Raw genomic sequence first — 20,541 nt, 5'->3', positions numbered from 1 at the left:
TGAATCTGCATTAACGCAATTTGGAGCAGGGCTGCATCAGTTGCATCAGCTGTTTGCGGTTTGCATATACCAGGGCAGCGCAATAACAGTTCAACGCCTATAAACAAAAAACAGCAATTTTGTGTTGAAAAATTTAAATAAAACGTTACCGTAGTGTTAATAATAAGCAAATTAAACATATTTAGTATTCGTTATAGAAATGTTTCTAATAAAACCCATAGAAATCAATTAAGGATCCATGAAAACACAGAAATAGTTGTTGAACAATGAATAATTTTGAAACTGACAGTTGGGATGCAAATGAAACAGTTGCATTGATTGCAACTATTAAATCCATCAAGGATCAACACGAAAATGGCACCAGACTCCGTATGGATTGGCAGCAAGTGGCTCAGGAAATGGCTAACTGCTTAAGTGCCCACAATCAGGAGCGCAGCATTCCCCAATTGCGCCAACGATATCAGAAATTGCGGAATGATTATTTTACAGCTCGCTATCGAAATCGTTCCTGTCCATACTTTAATCTATTACACGATTTGTTTCAAAACGAACTTTCGCCGGAGCAGGACGATTCCGCGGAAAAAGAGGACGAGGAATCGCAGCAACCGAAGCACATAGAGGACGACGAAATGGAGCAAAAATATGCCAACACGTTGCAGCTGGAACGTGAGTAGTCTGTTATTCTGTAGTCGATAGCTGGTGAAATTATTTCTATTTAATTAATTTTCCCTTGGCAATCCGTTTCTTAATTTCGTTGTTGGCATCATTTATTGGAAGCAAGTAAATGGGGTGAAATGAGGTACTCATATTAGGGATACTGAAAAAGTTACCAATGAGTTTTCCAGAATGGTAGAAGAAGAAGCTTTACTCTAATTTTAAATCCATTTACTTCACTTTCATTTGCTAACCAATAAAGGATGTTTACTTCTTTTAGTAAATACTGAATGATAATATAATTAAACTAAACACCAGTTTTATTCATTTACTTACCGCATAGTTGACGATGACAGTCCAAATGGCACGACGGGTTTGGCGGCTAAGCAGCCTCTGCGTTACAAGTGGGCGGAGGGCGAACTTGAAGCATTTCTTCATATCATCACCAAACTTAAGCTCCAAACTCCACTGCTGCGCAAGCGTAATGCCAAAGTCTTTAAGCTCATCGCCAGGGAAATGGCCAAGCGTAGTTTCCTAAAGCGTCCGGAGCAACTGCGTATTAAGTATCATCAGCTGAGGCGACAGTATGCCAAGGCCAAGAATGGAGGCGAAGTCTTTGAGCACTTTGCTGAGATGGAGGCGTTGCTGAATGATTCATTGCAACAGCCGCAGCAGGAGGAGAGCGATGAAATGGATAGCGATACCGTAGACAGCGGCGAGGAGGAAGATGGTGAGGCTCCATTGTTGGCCACAGGCAGCGACTCAGAAGGTAGCGTTCAATTGAAATCCTTGAAATGCTTATTTGCTAATATCTCTCTCAACTTTCCAGGCGCTGTTGTTGCATCGCTGCCCTCGAGCACGCGTTGCAAGTGGACCGAACAGGAGGTGGACATTTTTCTGGACACGATTAGCAGCCTCGGACTGCAGTCGGCACTGTTGCGCAAGCGCAATGCCAAAATCTTTAAGCTACTATCTAAGGAACTGTCAAAGCGTTCCATTGACAAACCGGCCGAGAAGCTGCGCATCAAATACCAACAGCTACGGCGACAATACAACAAAGCCAAGAATGGCGGCGAATCTTTCGAGCACTTTGAAGCCATGCATCAGCTGCTGAATCCTAAGACTGAGCCCCAGGAGGCAAATGGCGAAGGCAATCTAAGCAGCGGCTCAGAGAGCGATTTCATGGACAGCGATGACAACGAAGCGGACAATACTTCGAGACGTGGACGTGAGTCAACTCAAGGCGTAATTCAATTGTAGTTGTTTAATGTCGGTGCTTTACAGGCCATCCGGATAGCTATTACTGGACTGATGAGGAAGTGGATGCATTTCTGTCCATCATAAAGCAACAGAATCTATTTCGTGCACTCGACGGCTCCAAGAAGCGCAATTTCAAGATTCTCACCTACATTTCCAACATAATGTCCAAGCAATCGTATAAGCGAACACCACATCAGCTGCGCAACAAGCTGCGACTATTGATGCGACGCCATCGCGAGGTGCAAAAGGATGGTCTGAAAAATGTTCGAATGCTGCCTCGACACTACGAAATGCTCGACGATCTGATGCAAAAAAAGCACACAGCCAAAGCTGTTGTATCCCCGCAAGAAGATGCCATCAAAGCTTTACCGAAAACAGCTCCTAACATGGAGGAGAGCGATAGCGACGTCTCCAGTTCCAGTTCCACTTGCGATTTGTTACGTGCGGCAGCCGAGAGCGATGATGGCGAAGATGCTTTGGAATTGGCATCGGATCCAACGCCACTCGAGGTTCTGACCAGCATCAATGAGGGGCAAAAGCAGTTGATGAATATGTTGACCACATCGCAGGAGAATTTCCTGCGGCAACAGCGTGAAATGCAAACGCAATTCCTGCACCAAATGTCGAGCATAATGCGGCAGGAACGTGAGGCAACATTCCAGATGCTCAGAGAACTGTTGCATCCCAAATGAAAAGCCCACAAGAAATAAAATACAATAAATGAACTTGTTTCAAGCTTCTAAAACTTTTATTAAATTGAATTTGAAGTTATTTGCAAAAATTTGTCATTATTTATCTGTGTGAGATTCTGTTGTAATGTATTTTTGTGTGTGTTCGAGTGTATAATTTATTTATTTTCATTTAATTTTGTTTTTTTCTTTTGTATTTTTTTTACCTAAGTTGCCTTTATGCGTTCATGTTTTGTCAATGCAATTCATTATGAATTTCATTTGTTTATCATATTTTTTAATTATTAACTATTTAAATATTTATATTGTATATGTAATTTTGAGAGCTTTTTGTATTTGATATGCTACATTTGGGTTTTTTTTTATTTTCGTTTTTCATTTTCCTTTTTTTTAGATTAAGTTAATGTATTTAATTTGTTTTCTTTAACATTAAGCTTGTAATTTTAAAGTTGATTTGTATTCGTATTTATTTTTATTTTAGTTTCGATTTTGGTTTTGTCTTCTCACAACAACTAAGCAAGCTCATCATAAAATATGTTGCATCCAAAAAATACACGTATTTTTATTGCATAATGTCTAGATAAAATAAATATAAATATAAAAAAATGATAAATATTGCGTACGTATTTTGTTGTATATTTTTGATAATTTCTCTCCAATAGTTTAACTAAAAACTCAATAAAATCGAAAAGAATTCATGTGTAATTAAGTTATCTATGAATGTGTATTTGCATATTTTACGCTCAGGCACAAAGTGTAAATTACAAATATTTCAATATTACTCTGCAATATTTATTTTCATTTGATTTTTTTTTTATTTGGTTTTAGGTAATATTTTGGTTTTTATTTAATTTTTGTTTTTGTTATCATAATTATGATAAAAACAGAAACTAGACAAAATCGAACGGCGTTTTCAAGTAATTAGTACTAAGTATTATTTAATTTATTTGTATATTGTTTAAGAAACATAAGTTCATATTTCGTATAGGTAGCGGTGTTTTCGTTTATCTCAATTCTTTGCTTATTTGTTCATATCATTTAGTTTGGTTTTTTGTTTTTTTTTTTTGGTTTTTTGTGTTTTTAAATTTCGTTAATTTGTCTCTTAGAGCACGGCTCGGCTAAAGTCTACTTTCAGGCAGCGTTCGAATCTGCTCTGGTCACACTGTCGCTGCTGCTGCCGCTGCTGGCGGCTAAAGCTTTGCTTGAGTTGGCGGCTGAGGCTGCTGCTGCTGCGCTGCTGCTGCTTCTTGTGATGCTGTGTCTTTTTTGTTTTGTGGTATTTTATACGTAGTTTATAACAACAATAACAGTGTTCTTGTATATGTATGTGTTTCGACTCTTTCGCTCTTATTTTGTTTTTGGTATTAATGTGTATGTATGTATGTGTGTCTAAGTTTAACGGTGTGTGTGTGTCTAATGTGTAGAAATTTTAACAATCTAAGAGCTAATCGGCTCGGGCAGTGGATTCTCAGTGATGCGTATCTTGTTGCTTTGTGTGCCATAGTAGAGAGTGCCGGATGTATCAGTAGTGACGTAAGCCCGATTGCCATTCCCATTGCCGTTCTCTACATCCTGATCCTCTTCGCTTGTTGGGCCATTTGCATTGTTGTTGTCGCCGCTGCCGCCATTGCTGCTGCTGCAATTGATGGCCGTCTCTCTCAGACGATTGCCGACACGCATGCTCAACTGTCGCTGGCGGTCTCGCTCGCGCTCCTGGGCAGCCTGCAGTTGTTCCTCCCGAAAGTTGGCAAAGAATATCGATGAGTATGTGTGATATTTGGTACCGCACGGAGAGCTAGCAGGCGTCGACAGCGGCGTTGCTGTTGTTGTTTTGCAGTCGCAGTCGAAATTGAAGTCGAAGTTGAAGTCGGAGTTGTAGTTGTAGTTGCAGTGTTGTAGTTGTAGTTGTAGTAGTAGTATATATTTTTGTGGAGGGGGGAAGGTAGTAGTAGTTTGGCTTTTGTTATTTACGTTACGTTACTTTTGAGCATGTTAGTTGTAGTAGTAGTAGTAGTTTGTAGTTGTTGTTGTTGTTATTGTTGTTCATTTTTTGATGAGTGTTCTTTATACACTTTCTAAGGATTTGCTGCTGTTTTCATGTTTTCGTTTTAGCGTGTATTCTATGTATGCGTGTGTGTGGGTGTGTGTCATTGTGTCTCTGTGTGTGAGTGTGGGTGGGGCGGGTGCATTGATGATGTAGCTTTGGCCATTGTTTGTCACTGGATGTTGCTGTAATTTGCGGCTGTTGTTCTTGTTGTTGTTGTTGTTCTTATGGTCGTTCTAGCAGCTAATGGAGCTTTTGATGATGATGGCGAGACGTTTAGCGAGTATGAGAGTTTATGTTGATGATGAGAGAGGCGAGAGCGCTGCATGCACTTAATTGATTGGTGTGAAGAGGGCGCCACTTGTCGTCGGCTGCTGTGAAGAGACAGAGACTCGAAACCACAAAACAATAACAGAGAGCAGATTTGTGCTTTTTCATTTTGTTTTTGTTTTTCGATTACTTCGGTTTTTTTTTTGTTTTTGCCCAGCTCAAAATGATTCGGAATATGGAAATCGTTGACTGTTCGTTTTTTATTGAGAATTCAAATACACAACAAAAGCTTACAATTTGTGAAATTTTTGCATAGCTCCATATAAGATAATATATATATATATAGTTGGTATATATGTATATCTTTATATATTTTTTTGTCCTTTTTATATATAGCATTGTCATGTATGTATGTATATTTGTATATGTTAAGTGTAAATATTAACTTATTGCTTTAATACAATTACGCTTTTCCTGTGTGTGGCTTTGTATTGTTTGTATGTGTGTGTATGGGCGTGTGTATCTGTGAGTCAAAGCAACGAACACACCCAAGTACAGCTTAGCTCTTGAGGCTTAAACATAAAAATAAAGGATACACAACATAAAATGAGATTATAAGCAAAGGCTTTTATTTATAATATTTATCTTATAAACTGTTCTACTAATACCACAAATACAAAATAACTAATAATAATATTAATATGGTAAATAATTGATAACAGAAGCAACAATCATAAAGCGAAAGAAATCATGGAAATCACAGTAAACAAAAAAGCGCCATCAAAGCTAAAGCTCCAACTTGTTGCTCTTTCTATGCGTTTTGCTCTCTGTGGTGTCTGCGTGTGTATGTGTATATGTATGCAGTGTGTTTTGTGTTTGTGTTGGTCTCAGCGTGCTGTGCTTTCATCTTTGTCTCTGTGTCTTCCAATTTGCTCTCACTCGTTTGCCCACGCCCAACTCCAATTCCAACTCCAATTGGGAGGCGCACTGCTCTCATTGCACGCAAAGCTCAATTTGCGTGGAACTGCTCCGACTGGCCGTTGAGATTTTGCGTGCCAACTTTTGCAGTGTGCCAACAGCTACGCACATTTGTAATTTATTTGGTTTGGTTTTGTTTCATTTCAAATATTTTGCGTGTAAATAAACAAATCAAATAAAACATCAAATTAAATAAATATGTATGCAAGTATAAGTATATTGGTATAGATCAAATTATAAGTGTCGTTGTAAGTGTAAGTATGTGTCTTGTAAAAATAAATCATATTCTAGCATTAAAAAGCGTCTAGTGCAGGACAGAGATAGAGAGAACAATAGAGAGCAACTGCTGTACTATGGGTAGACTATAGTATACAACTCATAAGCAAATACTACGTGTAGGTTTTGGTTTTTGTTTCTTACTTTCAGCTGAAAGCTATACTTACACACACACGCACACTTCGGCAACACGCACTCGTCAGAGCAATTTTTGTTGCATACTTCAAAAAGCTCTGAATTTCACACAAAAAAAACAAGTGCGAGTGCATGTGCACATACACATGTATGTTGAGTGTGTGTGCGTGCGATTTGGTTTAGGTGTGTCTGTATGTGAGAGAGACAGTGCTAAGCATTTACTAACTTTTGTATATGTATGTATTATTTTGAATTATTGTATTTAATTAATTAGCTAAATGCATTTCAATTATATTTCATGTTTTGTTTTTCCAGCTTCTACTGCGGTTTCTCGGAAACTATTTTGCGGGTATGTGTGTTATATGTTTGTATGTGTGTGTTGTAGGTGTGTACAAATATACATACCATATATTTAAATAGTTTTGATTTGTTTTTTTTTATTATTGTTGCGCATAGATTGCATAAGTTGTTGCATTGGATTGTTAACATTTTCAATTTGGTAAGAGAGAATAATCAATTTGAGAAACGAAAAAAGAAAGTTTTTCAGAATTCGCATGAACAAAAAGTAAAAATTAAATGAATTTCGAAATGCAGTCGAAGATTGAGGTTAGTTACGGCGCCCAGTGTTTGCAAGAAATTGAGATAGTGTGTGTGTGTGCATATTATGGTTAGTTAGATGGATGCAAATGACGAGAGGCAGGCGATAGGATGTTTCGGCCAGGCGTATTATAATATTTCGATTGCCATTTCGATTTTGATTGATTCGATTTTGGTATTGTGGATTATAGATGTTTTGAGGGGGGCAGGAGAGGGGTTTATATATTGTTTTGTTGTTTTTGTTATTGTTGTATGTTGTTTAGCAAAAAACAAGCAGTTTGGAGAAAGGAAAAAGAAATGAAAAACAAAGTAATGAACATATTGAAATATTTTTGTTTGTTTTTGTTTTTTTGTTGTTGTGGTTTTTTTGTTGTTGTCGATGCGAAAATGCATTTGGTTCATATTATTGGGGTTTTGGGTTTGAATTTCATATCGAATTTTGCAGTTCTCATTGGGTTTATTTTTTTGTTGGGACCCTCTTTCGCATTATGCAGAGGAACGACCTGGCAAACTCTTTATAAAGAAGGGAGGGGGATGGAAATTCAATTATATGCGCATATAAGAAAGTAAACACTTGATTTTTCAACAACATTGTTCGAATTTTCAATTTTTATTTTTATTTAAATAATTTATTTTATTTTTGGTTTTTGTTTTCAATGCGTACAAATATTTTGGCTAACAACATAAATAGAATTTCGTTTTTTTTTCGTTTTTTTCTTTTTGATTTTCTTTGCCAATTCATAATACTATATATAAAATTTTGCACAATTCGCATGATTTTTTAATGTTTAATTTCTTGTATTGAATTAAATGTCGATTGCTTGTCGAAAGCGGTTGAAAAGCTTTACTTCTTTTTATCTTCAATATATGAAAACATTAGGCATTAGGCTAAATAGTAATATTAACTTGGGGGAGTAGAAAGGCGACTCTGTGTAAACTCTATAAAGATCTAGACTATAGACTAGTTTTTTTCTTTACGGTCAGCTGCTTTATCGATTAGTACTATATGATGAGAAATGGTTTTAGTTATTTTGCTTGGCAGTCTTGAACTAGAATACTTGCGTCTAGAATACTGAATTGATTTGATTTTGTAATTGAATGGAACTGAACTGATTTGGGGCTAACTTAGAATAGATAGACAGACAAGAGATAGAGACAGAGAGGTAGTTTAACATTTCAACTGTTTTTCCTCATTCGATTGTGTTCCAATTGATGGGTGTTACTTTAAATTCGACTAAAGTAGTAGCAGGTAGGTTGAAATAGTAAGTAGGTGGTAAGTAGGTTGTTGATTTTGATTGATTTTTCATATTTAGTTTTTTTTTTGTAGAGTAGAGTTGTAGCAGAGAAGTTGAGGTTCAGTTGTTCAGTGTGTGCAGTGTTCTAACACTTACCATAGCCCTCGCCTTGCAAGAACAGCCGAAAGGCTTCAGCCAACTTGGCCGGTTGTTCCTCCAGCACCATGGCGCAATCGGAGATCTGCATCGGATTAAAAAATATTACAAATGTATCAAGTATATAGAGATTATTTGGAAATATCATGAGAGAGACCTTCATCCACGATGAGTTTGTTGGATCCAAGCGTCCATTGAATGTCACAGTGTCATCGACATGGGGCGACAACGAACCGGTTATGTTAATAACTGGCATTTTCAGTGTGGTGGCTGCCGTCTCAGCACCTGGAGTGCCAGGTGGTGTGCGTGCCAAATGCAAATCGTTGCGATGAATGTACGCATTGATCAACATGGCCAGATTAGTGGGATTGACGCCACGCTCAAAGTGCTGCTTGTACATCTGCACCAGATCATGATTGCGCTCCTCGGGATTGCGGCCAAAGTGATGCCACATCAGGTAATCGATGACACCCTGTGTCATGCCCTTGGTGCGCAAGAAGCGCGCATTGAAACTCTGATAGCCCCACTCAATCCAGCCCGATTGCGTTGACACGCAATTAATCAGACAAAGAGCGCCCACCTTATCCGGATGCCCATGGGCGAAACGTGCCAGGATATTGGCTCCAGCGCCAACGCCAAAGCCAATCACCGACTTGAGTCCAAAATGCGACAGCACAAAGAGCAACTGTGCGGCCAGCTCATCCATGGTTGGGTACACATAGCTGAGGGAGACACAAAATACAATAAGTCTCGTTGAAATATTGCCACAATAAAGTTGGCCATTTAGTGTGCTTGGCAAGAACAGATAGATGGGACGAATACAGAAATTTAATGAAAATAAACAGATTTTGGTAAACTGCTACGAACGAAGAAATTTCATTTTAATATTTCATAAATTATACTTTGGCTTCAAATAAATAAACAAATTATGGAAACACTACAAAAAATAAAATTTTAATTGTATTCCGAATATGGGAATTACGATACAATATATAATTTTTTTTGGTTTTCGTAGCAATTCGTTCACTTTTGTAATTATCTTAAAACGGAAAACTAATGCCAAAATCATTCTCAGATCAAATTAAAGTGGTAATCGAGAATTATAAGATTAATTTTTATTCAAAATAAAACAATGAAGAATACTACAATCGAGTGTACTCGACTGTGCGACACCCGTTACCCATTTTCAAATAAAAAACATATTCCTAAAATATACCACAAAAATTCTGAAATAAACAGGCTACATTTGGTATATCAACTTTGCACTCCATTTAAAATATACCATAGAATACGAAATATACCACATTCTTAGACTATTGCAGTAGGTGCTTTTTGTCAGACAAAAGTAATTCTTAAATAACTTTTACAACTTTTATCTGAGCGCAATCAGAAATCATTAATACTTTAGTTACTATTAGCAGAAATCGGGTCAACAAATATGCTTGTTGATCGTTTTGAGGAGTGGGTGTGATATGTTTGATGTATGATGTTTCAAATTTTTTCCTCGCCCACTTCCGCCCCCACAAAATGATAAAACTTGAATAACAAGCGTAATTAAAAATCTACAGTCGCGATTTTGGGTATGTACATTAATAACTATAGTCTGTGATTTGTGAAAATTTGGTTGCGATTAGATATTTACTAGGGGTTGACAATCTGGTATATTTTGCACTCTGTAGCATGTCTTGAAATATACTATTTGGTATTTTTGTAGTTTTGTGGTATAATATTTTAGTATATTTTAAGAATAATACCATAATATTTAGCTTTTATTCAAAATGGGTAGCGAGTAACTTTCCTACTGGTTTTTTATTAATTCATGTAAAATCTCTTATTTTTAAATTTATTTTATCCCAAACTTTAGTCGATATTATCTATATTTCACCAGTGAGTTTAAGTAAGAGAAATAAATATATGAGAATTTTTCTTCAAATTTCGTAGGAAATTTTTTAAATACACTAAGAGGGAATTTGAGAGACAGATATAAGTAAGAATTTACTACGCTAAATGGGATCTCAATTTGTACTTACTCCTCTGGTAATGTAGGTGCACCCTCCTCCTGACCCGGGGCTGTTACATGGTACACACAGAAGTTTTCTAGCAGTCCTCGCATAACTGGATAGTTGAAGAAACCAGCAAAGCTGGTGGCATCTATTCCAACGAACGAAAAGGTGTTAAAAAAATCAAAACTAATTAATAATAAGACTTACAGTTGAGTCCCAGATCGTGGTAGGTCACTATGGCCGGCTTTGAGGTGTCACCCTGTATGGCAACGTGTATGTCGCCCTTGTCTGTGGGCACACGTCGCTGGTCGCATGCCTCCAATATGGAGCCGCGTGCATTGGGGAATTGCAACTGCACCGAACGCAGTTCGATATCATCCATGGGATCAACGGGCATGGTGCTATAGAGAGATACGATTAAAATGCACTTTTAATTTAATGATTCACGAGGTGATTGAGCTAATCTATTTGTAGATATATTAGTTTTGTTGGGTGTTTCATTATTTCTTTTGATTTAAAGTGGGGTCACACACTTATAAACTTGCATCCGGCGATCTGTTGTTCAGTGCTATGCATCCAGTTTTTTTTGTTGTTGTTTGATTTTTTATTACAAATACTTTTTATGCAGAGTTCGAGTCTAAAGGCTACAAAAATGAGTTGTTACGCGTTACGCGGCTAAATATGTCTAAAGGCTAAAATTAAGTACTAAATTACAAGTTGCAAAAAGAAACTTAGGATTTGTAAAAAAAACTATATATATATATTTATAGATATACGAGGTAGTATGTATGTAATGTATATATAATAAGTACTTTATATGCAATATAATATATATTTAAGTAGTTGTTCAACATTCAAGTTATGTACGAGATGCGTTTTGAGAGACGGGCGGATGCGATTTGTTTCTCATTATTTTGTTGGTTGTTGTTGTTGTTATTGTTAGGATTTGTTCAGTCTATGCAAAAATACTTACAAATAACAAATCAAAAAGTAATGCCAACAAGTCTAATGTGAGTTAGGTAAATTATAATCATTATAAGGGAAAAAAAAAAACAAAACAAAAAATACTTAAGAACTTGTGTAACTTGAGTTTCGTGTGGAAAAGTGGTTTTTGGGGGCATTACGCGGCAAATGCATATCTTACATGAGAGACGGAGGAGATCAAATACGGTTCGATTCGGAACGAATAGCTGTTGCTCTTTACATTCATAATTTTTTTTTTTTTTGGTTTGATTCTCTGTTGAGTTGAAATTGTTGTTGTGGTTGTTTTGTTTGGCTTACCCAAGCAGATGTGCCTCCTCGGCAGTGTGTGTTGGTGCTGATGGCATCTTGGTGTTCAGTGTCTTACCAGTTTTGTCACGGTCTCTGAAATAAATACTATGAGCATGCAAGCAAAAAACCGAAAACACAAAAATCGAGAGGCAATTTGCTTATAAAATATATAGATACAAAACTAACAACCCAAAACTCTTCTTATTTTTCCCGATTTTTTTTTGTACAATTTTTCTATCTTTTCTTTTTGTGTGTGTGGAAAATCGCAAAAATATGTGAGACTAATACACACTAAATATGTATTGTTTTGGAGTACAAAGTTTTGTAGTTTTTGTGTGATTCATAGATATAATATGTAATTTTTTTTTTTGTAATTGCAAATTGAGAAATTCAGAATATGTAGTTGAGTTTTAGGCTGCTGATAATGTGAAATGACTATGGGAATGCCATTGATGGAAGGTAAAAATAGTTGAGAATGAAAGGATGAGGATGAGAGTAGAACACGAGTGCTCGGCTATGTACAACAGTAAACAGTTTTCACGTTACGTAAACTTAAATAAATGAGTCACGCAATGTCATTCGGGGTAAATGTCGATGTCGATGTCGACGACGACGTCGACAACAAACAACTGGCGCCAGAAATATGAGCTGCCATGAACCCTTCCTGCTTCCCTTCAACTAATTTGGTCGACTAACGTTAAATGTGGACTAGACCATGTGTCTAGGTAATTTGGCTACCAGCAACTCAGCGTTTTGGCCATTCGCTAAGTAATTATGTGGCCCGTATACACACACACACATTAATCTTTCAGCTGTCTATGCTCAAAAAGCAGCTCAATTAGTTTATGCTCCTTTGGGGCTGATTAACCTCTAATATATTATCCTATGCAACAGCATACGCATAATATTTCGCACTAATGGAGGAAAACTTTTGGGGGCATAAAACTTGTAGTACTAAATACATACATCTTCTTGGAGGGTTACTCTTGAAATTTTAATGAAAAGTGGCGATGTCGTTGCGGCTGCAAACGCAGGGGAGCACTAGAGAATTTAATTGCACTTATAAATAGCAGGAACCTCAATTAACTCGACACAGTTTAAAACTATTAAAACGACACTCAATGTGCGTTTCTAGGCTTAACACCGCCCACTTAACTTCTGAACACATTCCATTAACAGCATTTTGCAGTATATTTGTGTTTCTTTTCTTTTCATATACTTCTTGTTGGGCTGCTGATTTGAAAGCGCATGGCGCTAGACTTTGTGAAACGGTCAGCAACTAACCGGTTATGTCCGGTTTAACCCAAACGGAACAGAACAGAACTTGAGAAACGGGCACAGCGTAAAAGTGCAATGACTGAGAAGTGTGTAAACAGAGCTTAAACTTGTGATCAGCTTTAAAAGGCGTACAATAACAACGCACACACACACACATACACACGTATAACATGCACTTGTTTGCGTTTGCATTTAATTGAGCCGAACAACAAATCTGTGTGTGTGTGTCTGAGCGTGGGCTATGTTGCCGTAAAGGAAGTATTAATTAAAGAACTTGATGAACGACGAACGAACATTCGTAATCAACATAAATAATAATTGTGTAAATATGACGACTCTCACTGACAGAAATAGAACAAAAATGGATCGCAGTTAGCGATTGACTAAATTGCGGTTCTTTGCCGTCGTATTTCTTGTCTGTTTACGTTTACATTGCATTACTTATGCACTTGCTTCTTCATGTTTTCGTGGTGTATTGACAAAACTGCAGGCGGCCTCTGACCTTGAGCCAATGCCTAGGCTACAAACGAAACTCGAAAGAAAGTTGCCCCATGTGATTTTTGTAGTGTGCCGGATATGTCGAATTGGTGATGTAACTGAGATAGCGAAAAGTGAGCAATATGTACACTATATACATACATATATAACTTGTACTAATTATATATGTACACATAAAGAATATATGTATATTATGTTTCAATATTAAGTTGTGGGCACTTTGTTCACTTTGGGCACAAATCAGATTTAATGCAAAATGCTTTAACAAACACAAAAAGCTCTCACGCACATGCAAACGCAATTAAGTTGTGCTTTAAGTTAATGGTAAAGTTTCGGTTCGTTTTCTCAGCTTAACTTTTGCAGTGCAACAAACAAGGACAACATCAATAAAAGCAAATAAGAGAATACGGTATTGTAAGTATATTTCAAAAGTTTCGTTTGTTGTGCTCTTTTTCGTCTGCCGTCTTCTAGTTTATATTTCGTCTACTTATTCTTCATCGTGTAGTTGTTGTTGTTGTTGTTGTTTTGCACTTACCTGGCACCACCACCAACAATGACTGGCTGCCGCTGCTCCATGCGTACCAGCTCTTCGCTATCGCCGGGCGATGATTTGATCGCCTGACCAATTGCACGCTTAACGCTCTCAAACACGGAGGTGGGCGAAGCTGCCTGTGGTTCTGTGGTGGATTGATAGATGGCGCTGCCATTGCCATTGCCATTCATAGCTGGCAGCGATACATAGCCGCCCTCTGCTTGCGGCATTTTGTTTTTTTTTCTTCTTGTTCTTACTATATGTATGTGTGCTTTCTTTCGACTTTCATACGCTTTTTAAGTAAGTGTATCTATCTGTCACTCTCACTCTCACACTCACGCAAATACTTAGCCTGCTTAGTTTTCTTTCAAATTGTATTTAATTTATTCTTCGAGTGTGCGGGTGTGTGCTGCTGTGTGTGTGTGTGTGTGTGTGTGAGAGTGAGTAAGTTCATGCAAATCGCGTGCGCCATGTATGTGTGTGTTTTTGTGTGTGCATTATGTTTTTATGTTGTTGATTATTTTCAATTAAAATCATAATAAGACAATGCGTTTGCATTGTTTTGTTTCGTTTTGTTTGTTTTTGCATTTGTCACGTGATTCATCAGCAGCGCAGGCAGCGAGCAGCAGTTGTTGCCATATTGTATAATAGATATATATGTATGTATGCGTTGTACATTTACAAATGTTATTATCCATTCGTCAGTGTAGCAGCAGCAGTCACAATAAACATAAATTAAATAAATAAAAAAAACAGAGAGAAAGAGAGAAATAAATTATAACATAACTGAAAACAAGAAACAAAAGCTCAAATAACAAATGTAACATGGAATCAGCACCGAATTAGTAGCTACCCTTCACACACCATCTCCTCATCATCATCATCATCCATTCACCATAGAAGTTTTAAGCATAGAGCTTTTCAACTGTTAAGTGTCAACATAGCATAACATAGTGACTGCTGTTAACAGCGGCTTAACATAATTTCATGGTCCAATAAGACCAAACGTTTGAATATGAATACTGCCAGTGTAAGGGACGTATAATGAATACATTATGAATGACTAAAGCATACACCTCATTTGGTTAATAAGCGTGGGAGAAGCATGTGCATGAAAAACAACAATAGCAAAAGCAACAACTACGATAGCAAAAGAAAAAAAATCGTATTCGGCGTCAAAGTTCGTACTCGAAACAAGATATGCAGGCCAAAAGCAAAGCACACACATACATTCACACACACACGTGGCATGCAACCGCAGCACTCAGCAGCAGTAGCAGCAAGCAACACTCTCGTCTCTGGTTTCCCTCCTTCGCCCCGTTCATGGTTACATGTGCATTACATTAACCCAGTTCCAGTTTTATGCGGTTCATCTAAGGGTCTCTCATTTTAGAACTGCCCCGTGTTCTCTATGTGGCATGCCCCCTATGAGCTTGCCACATGGAATTTTGCACAGTTTGCACTTCAGCGGGAAGCTGATTAAGTGCGTCACCGAAATTCCAAACACTTGAAAAAGAACGAACAGCAAAGCGATATCAAAAGCCACAAACGATGACGCAAACTTCTAGATACGAGTTTGGCTTTAGAATGGAAATATAATAACAATAAAATACAAATAAGCAAAACTCTAGAAGTATAGTTATTTTTATTTTTTGCGTCGCAATATTGGTAGGCAAATTGAACGTAGGTCAAGTCAGTGAGTGCCACGGGGCGTATGTGTAATATGAGTAAAGCCATCAAACAACTGGGCTGGGCAAGTGTCCAAATGGACTCGCTCTATATGGTATATACTATACTATATATAGTAAGTATACCCCTGTCATTTTACAGTTTGTTATCTATTTATTATGCAAAACTAACGACGTCGTTTCCCCACTTTGTTCACATGCTGCTGCGCTTTGTACTGCATAAATTTATAATATTAGCAATAAAGAACCAACTTTTTACATAAACTCAGAGCGAAACGCATATTAAACTCAAAGCAAATGGAAAAAAAGAGCAAAGCGTTGATTGTATCGTTTGACGAGCACTCGAGCAAACCGCCTTGATAAATAATCATAAATAAAGAAGAAGAATACACTCTATCTTAAAGATTATATAGTTGTTTAATTCAGTTTAAAAATAGATTTAGAAAGAAATGCTTGTAGACTACAGTTGCTGTATTCTGTGAATATATTATTCTCTTAGAAATCGAATTTCTAACAACCTTATTTTATCATCAATTTACTCGTATATTCACTGAAACTATTGCGCACTTAGTATTTTTAAAAAATTAATAAATAACACCTTTAGGCATTAATTTATTACAAGGTATACAATATATTATATATAATTATTATCTCTAGTCAAGCGTGACTCACAGCAATATCACTAATCTCGCTTAAGTTTTTCTTTATCTGTTATCACATCTGGAAAGTCGCGAGTAATTTCACGCACCTTTCTTAAGAGCACGAAATGAATCTGATACGAAATAAATTACTATAATTGCAGTTTATCAAATTATTTGCGCACTTAACTTTGACCTTTTCATGTGACCTGAATTATGGGACGCCCGTTGAAGTGCAAAATTCATTTACGAAACAATAAAATGATGATATAATGTCGGTCTGTTTTGTTCTCCACTCAAATATATATATTCACCTGGTCATAAAGAAACGCCTTTGTATGTGTGTGTGTGTGTGTCAGGATGGGACTAGCATTTGCATATAATTGAAGACTACAGTTATTGTAGTATGTAAGTAAAGTGGGCGAAACTGGGGCAAGTCTAGCTACAATTCCAATTCCAATACCAATTCCGATAATTGCCAAGCAGCAGCACCAAAATGTGCCATTTATGGCGAATTATTCATAATTACAAATTGACGAAGAGCGGCAGAAGAGTAAAAACATTGCAATAGAAGAAAGAGCAAAATCTGCTACATGAAGCAAAGAAGGTGGCACAAATACACTGAAAAAAAAAGGTATTCCAGTTCAATAGCTGTTACTGATGAAGAAGTATGTGAAGAAATTTGAGTTCATTTTACCGCTGAACCTATTCAAAAAATCTCATTTATTTTACAAAATTCAATATATCATTTTTTTTTTTTTTTTTTGGTATGGTACTATCATTTAATTTTTGTTAGGTTTTTTGATTCCTCATTTTTGAACTATATTCTTTTAAAAGATCATTTACTTTCTGGCAATTATTTGATACCTTTTAAGGCCTTGTTTGTTATGTCTGTTCTATTAGAAAAACGTATAAATATTAATATTATTTTTCATTGATAAAAAGTATAAATATTAATATTAATTTCCATTAATAAAAAGTATATATTTTACTTGAATACTAATATTTCTATTTTTTCCTATACTTTTAGATAAAGTTTAAACGGTTAACTTCGAATTGGGTCATTGAGTAAATATTAATTAATACATTTAATTATATTTGGAAGTCACTACTAATATTGACATCGAATAAAGAAAGTCTTTGTCTGATTTCGCTTTGCCTTGAACTCGCCTTGGGTTTGATGCACCCCAAGAGCTACTTGGAAATTTCTTTCAGTGCCATTGGCGCAAATATCGACAATTTGGCAGGTCGCCTTGGTAACCGTTGGCAGGTCAACAGAGTAGTAATAACAAAACTACAAGGAAAAGCAATAGAATATCAAGATCTGAGCCTGACCGAAACGGAAATTGTGTTGGCCTGTGTCAATTGCAATTGCCCGAAAAGGACAATAAAATAATTCCACATAATTTATCAATAAATTCAAGGATCCCGCTGACTTATTGTCTCGGTCTGGTGTTTTGTTTTTGGTGTTTGTTCGTGTGTCCTGTGTTTCAACAAATTGCAGCAGAGCGAACCCAATGAAATTATTCAAAACTAAGTGCTTTGGGGTAGCGAAACGTGGAAAGAAGGGGGGAAGAATGAAGGAAGGCAGCCAAAGATGGCGACAACAAATCCTATAAAGGAAATGTCACGCTATATGCCAGCGAAGCCGCGAGGCTTACCGTACATTGCGAACGTCACACTCTCCCTCACTCTCACACACACACACACTCAAACTAACATAGAGGACGAAGAAGAACGTCAACAACAGCAGTTGTTGTTATTGTAGTTCCTGCCATGATGTAGTTGTTGGCGGTACGGATGTCGGAATGTGTGTGAGAGTGCCAAAGGGGGCGGGGGTGGCGTGCAGGTTGCCTTACTGTTACGTGTTTGCAATCGATTTGAGAGTTACATAAAAACAGAGCAAAAGGGGAGCGAGATAGACCCAGAGAGAGAGAGAGAGAGCGAAAGAGAGTGTGCACCTGGATAGCCTTAGAGTTGCGGGGTCGGAGAGGAAAGGAGAGCAAAGCAATTTGCTCACTTTAAATGGGGAAACAAATAGAAAAGGAAAAGTTAGGTTAACTGACCTATGCGCATATAAAATATGCAGGCAAGTTAAACAGCAATGTCAAATAAAAGCAATGGTTATTTATCTAAAGCGACTCGTCGGCAGTCGTCAGCGGCAGCGACGACCGAGACTGTTAACTGTTAAACTGAATCCACAATGTGGAAAATGGCCGACCAGTGGAGCCGCAGGAGCAATAAAATTCAAACAAAACAAAGCAACAAAAACTGAAACGTCGTTCGAAGGAGGTCGTTAAGAACGAAAGAGCGAGAGCGTGAGTGTTGAAGAGCGGAGGGCGAGTGTTTGAACATTTGTTGGCGTTACGTCAGAATCATTTGGGGCTTGTCAAAATTAACAGCACAAGGCAAATCAAAAAGTAAAAGACAAAATAAAAAAATACTAAAAATTAGATGCATTAGTTGGATAGATAAATGGGAACATAGCATAACATAAGAGAATAACAGCAGCAGCAAGAACAACAACAATATTAACATTAACATGCAATGCAAAATTTAACAGACAACTGTTAACTACTGCTAAAAGCTCTAAAATATTATTTCAGCTGTGAGAGAGCTGAGTGTGCTAATTAAAAATGGATGCAAATGATAAATATGATGCAGCGCGTGTGTTTTGAGTTTTGATATGAGCGGAGAGAAGAGAAACGGGGGTCATAGTAATAGTAGTAGTGGTTGTTATATTAGTGGTGAAGTTTCAGACAAACCAATTGTGAATAACCCACTAAAACAACAGCAACAACATCAGACAGCAATGAAAACTGAGACAGACAGTGGCAGGGATTGGTTGGTTGGTGTGGGGTCATCACGCGCCTAATCATTAGTGTTGGAGAGTGCATGTATACATACATATGTTACATGTGTCCGTGTGGGTGTGCGTGAGATATACCTCTGCCTGTCATTCTCTTGCATTTAGTTGTTGCTGTTGTCGTTTGTGATATTATCACTTTGCCTGTCTGCGGTTTTTTTTGCATGTGTAGGTGTGCGTTTGAGTGCGAGTGTTTGTCTGCTTTGCTGGACACCAAAACTCACCTGACGCTCGTTGTGCTTCTGTTTTTCTTCTATTGGACGAACTTCAGGCAACGACAACAATAACAGCAACAGTAACTCAATTCAAATGGCTCGGCGGGGTGGATCGGGGTTTTTCGTTGCTGTTGTTGGCAGCACAATTTAATAATTACAACTTTGTGGAAATTTACTGCTGTTATTTCGAAATTTTCTTTGCAAAGTTCTCTTTTCCTATTTTCTTTTTGTAAGTTCGTTCTTTACTATGTATGCATAAGTAGTTTACTAGCGCGCACAACAACAGCAGCAACAAGAATAAAACGCTCGCGAGGCCTTCTTTCTATGAAAAAATCAATATTTGTTTTGGGTCGTTGAATTTTTCGCGTTTTACACTTGTGTAATTTCGTTAGATTCACTGTCGCGCACGCCAATAACACACACACAGTCACAATCACTATGCTGAAGCTGCATGGGGTTTACTTAAGCAGATTTCTGAACACTAATTCGATGTTGTTTGTCACAATAAGAACAAGTTGGGTTTTTGAATAACGTTCAACGCACAAAACTGCTTAGCAGCAACCAACTCTCTGTTCGATGGTACTCGCGACAGTGTGACCAATTTTGAAAACCACAAATTGTTGGCTTTCGAAGAATCGATTTTTTCACAGTCGAATGCAATTTAAATGTGGCGATTGGTCGATAATCGAATGCTTCCACATGTAAAGAGCTAATAGTTAAATATTTTATTTATTTCCTATTAGCAGAATTTAGGAACGTGTAATGTTCGGTTGACTTGTACAATAAATTTAGAAATGAAGTACAATTTTTTATCGAATATTTAGTAGTGGACACCTCTATTTGAAAGAAAGCGGCACAAGACATCAAATATGTGTAATATTCTATATTAAGTATTTCATTTAATAAATAAAGGTATGCTATTATATAAATAGAAAAAATCATTTAAAATATAATATCAATATTTAAATATTGTTCTGCTTTCAAATCAGACACGCTTAAAAATTATCGTTTCGTTTCCACAAGTGGGATTTGGTATTTTAAGGTATTTCGATGTATTCTTCAGCTGTATTGTATTGTATTGCGATTGTCAACTTTCGGTCACTCTGTATTAAATTTATTTACAATTATTCGGTACTACTTGACATCTCCTTTTGCTTCAAATAAACTGAGTTGTTATACGAGACTTTAACTTGATGTTTTAATATTCAAGTTCAGAGTTATTTGAGAGCTCGTTGTGAAAAGATCCATTGTGAACTA

At 37.0% G+C, this 20,541-nt stretch overlaps 2 protein-coding genes across 10 annotated transcripts; one reads left to right on the top strand and one right to left on the bottom strand.

The window, feature by feature from the left end:
• The first annotated feature begins 76 nt into the window (after positions 1-76).
• Positions 77-3,141, top strand: LOC133845943 (uncharacterized). Its single transcript, XM_062280608.1, has 4 exons — positions 77-666; positions 998-1,423; positions 1,484-1,882; positions 1,939-3,141. The coding sequence occupies exons 1-4, from the start codon at positions 267-269 to the stop codon at positions 2,604-2,606; spliced, it is 1,893 nt and encodes a 630-aa protein (XP_062136592.1). The 5' UTR covers positions 77-266; the 3' UTR covers positions 2,607-3,141.
• On the bottom strand, positions 2,988-19,879 carry LOC133845944 (protein NDRG3). 9 transcript variants are annotated; one of them, XR_009894829.1, is made up of 9 exons: positions 19,294-19,874; positions 13,881-14,289; positions 11,579-11,662; positions 10,505-10,698; positions 10,325-10,445; positions 8,452-9,016; positions 8,295-8,379; positions 7,966-8,137; positions 7,360-7,905 (listed from the first exon to the last, which is right to left on the bottom strand). XR_009894829.1 is itself a non-coding variant. In XM_062280609.1 (8 exons), the coding sequence occupies exons 2-8, from the start codon at positions 14,105-14,107 to the stop codon at positions 4,041-4,043; spliced, it is 1,659 nt and encodes a 552-aa protein (XP_062136593.1). In that variant the 5' UTR covers positions 14,108-14,289; positions 19,294-19,878; the 3' UTR covers positions 2,988-4,040. The 9 variants fall into 9 exon arrangements, 8 of the variants coding, with proteins under 8 accessions (XP_062136593.1, XP_062136594.1, XP_062136597.1 ...); XM_062280609.1 differs by lacking the exons at positions 7,360-7,905; positions 7,966-8,137 and adding an exon at positions 2,988-4,423 and having other exon boundaries at positions 19,294-19,878; XM_062280610.1 differs by lacking the exons at positions 7,360-7,905; positions 7,966-8,137 and adding an exon at positions 2,988-4,423 and having other exon boundaries at positions 13,881-14,286; positions 19,294-19,878.
• Between the last annotated feature and the right edge of the window lie 662 nt (positions 19,880-20,541).

Source organism: Drosophila sulfurigaster, chromosome 3 (genome assembly GCF_023558435.1).
Source record: "Drosophila sulfurigaster albostrigata strain 15112-1811.04 chromosome 3, ASM2355843v2, whole genome shotgun sequence".
NCBI lineage: Eukaryota > Metazoa > Arthropoda > Insecta > Diptera > Drosophilidae > Drosophila > Drosophila sulfurigaster.
This window is presented reverse-complemented; position numbering and strand designations above follow the sequence as displayed.

What these genes read in the sequence shown, in the direction of transcription:
- LOC133845943 (XM_062280608.1), top strand. Translation starts at nt 267, where the DNA reads ATGAATAATTTTGAAACTGACAGTTGGGATGCAAATGAAACAGTTGCA. An exon ending in CACAGGCAGCGACTCAGAAG is followed by an intron (nt 1,424 to 1,483) that starts GTAGCGTTCAAT and finishes TCAACTTTCCAG; the next exon opens with GCGCTGTTGTTGCATCGCTG. An exon ending in CAATACTTCGAGACGTGGAC is followed by an intron (nt 1,883 to 1,938) that starts GTGAGTCAACTC and finishes GGTGCTTTACAG; the next exon opens with GCCATCCGGATAGCTATTAC.
- LOC133845944 (XM_062280609.1), bottom strand. Translation starts at nt 14,107, where the DNA reads ATGCCGCAAGCAGAGGGCGGCTATGTATCGCTGCCAGCTATGAATGGC. An exon ending in GAGGAGGCACATCTGCTTGG is followed by an intron (nt 10,699 to 11,578) that starts GTAAGCCAAACA and finishes ATCTCTCTATAG; the next exon opens with CACCATGCCCGTTGATCCCA. An exon ending in CAAACTCATCGTGGATGAAG is followed by an intron (nt 8,380 to 8,451) that starts GTCTCTCTCATG and finishes AATCCGATGCAG; the next exon opens with ATCTCCGATTGCGCCATGGT.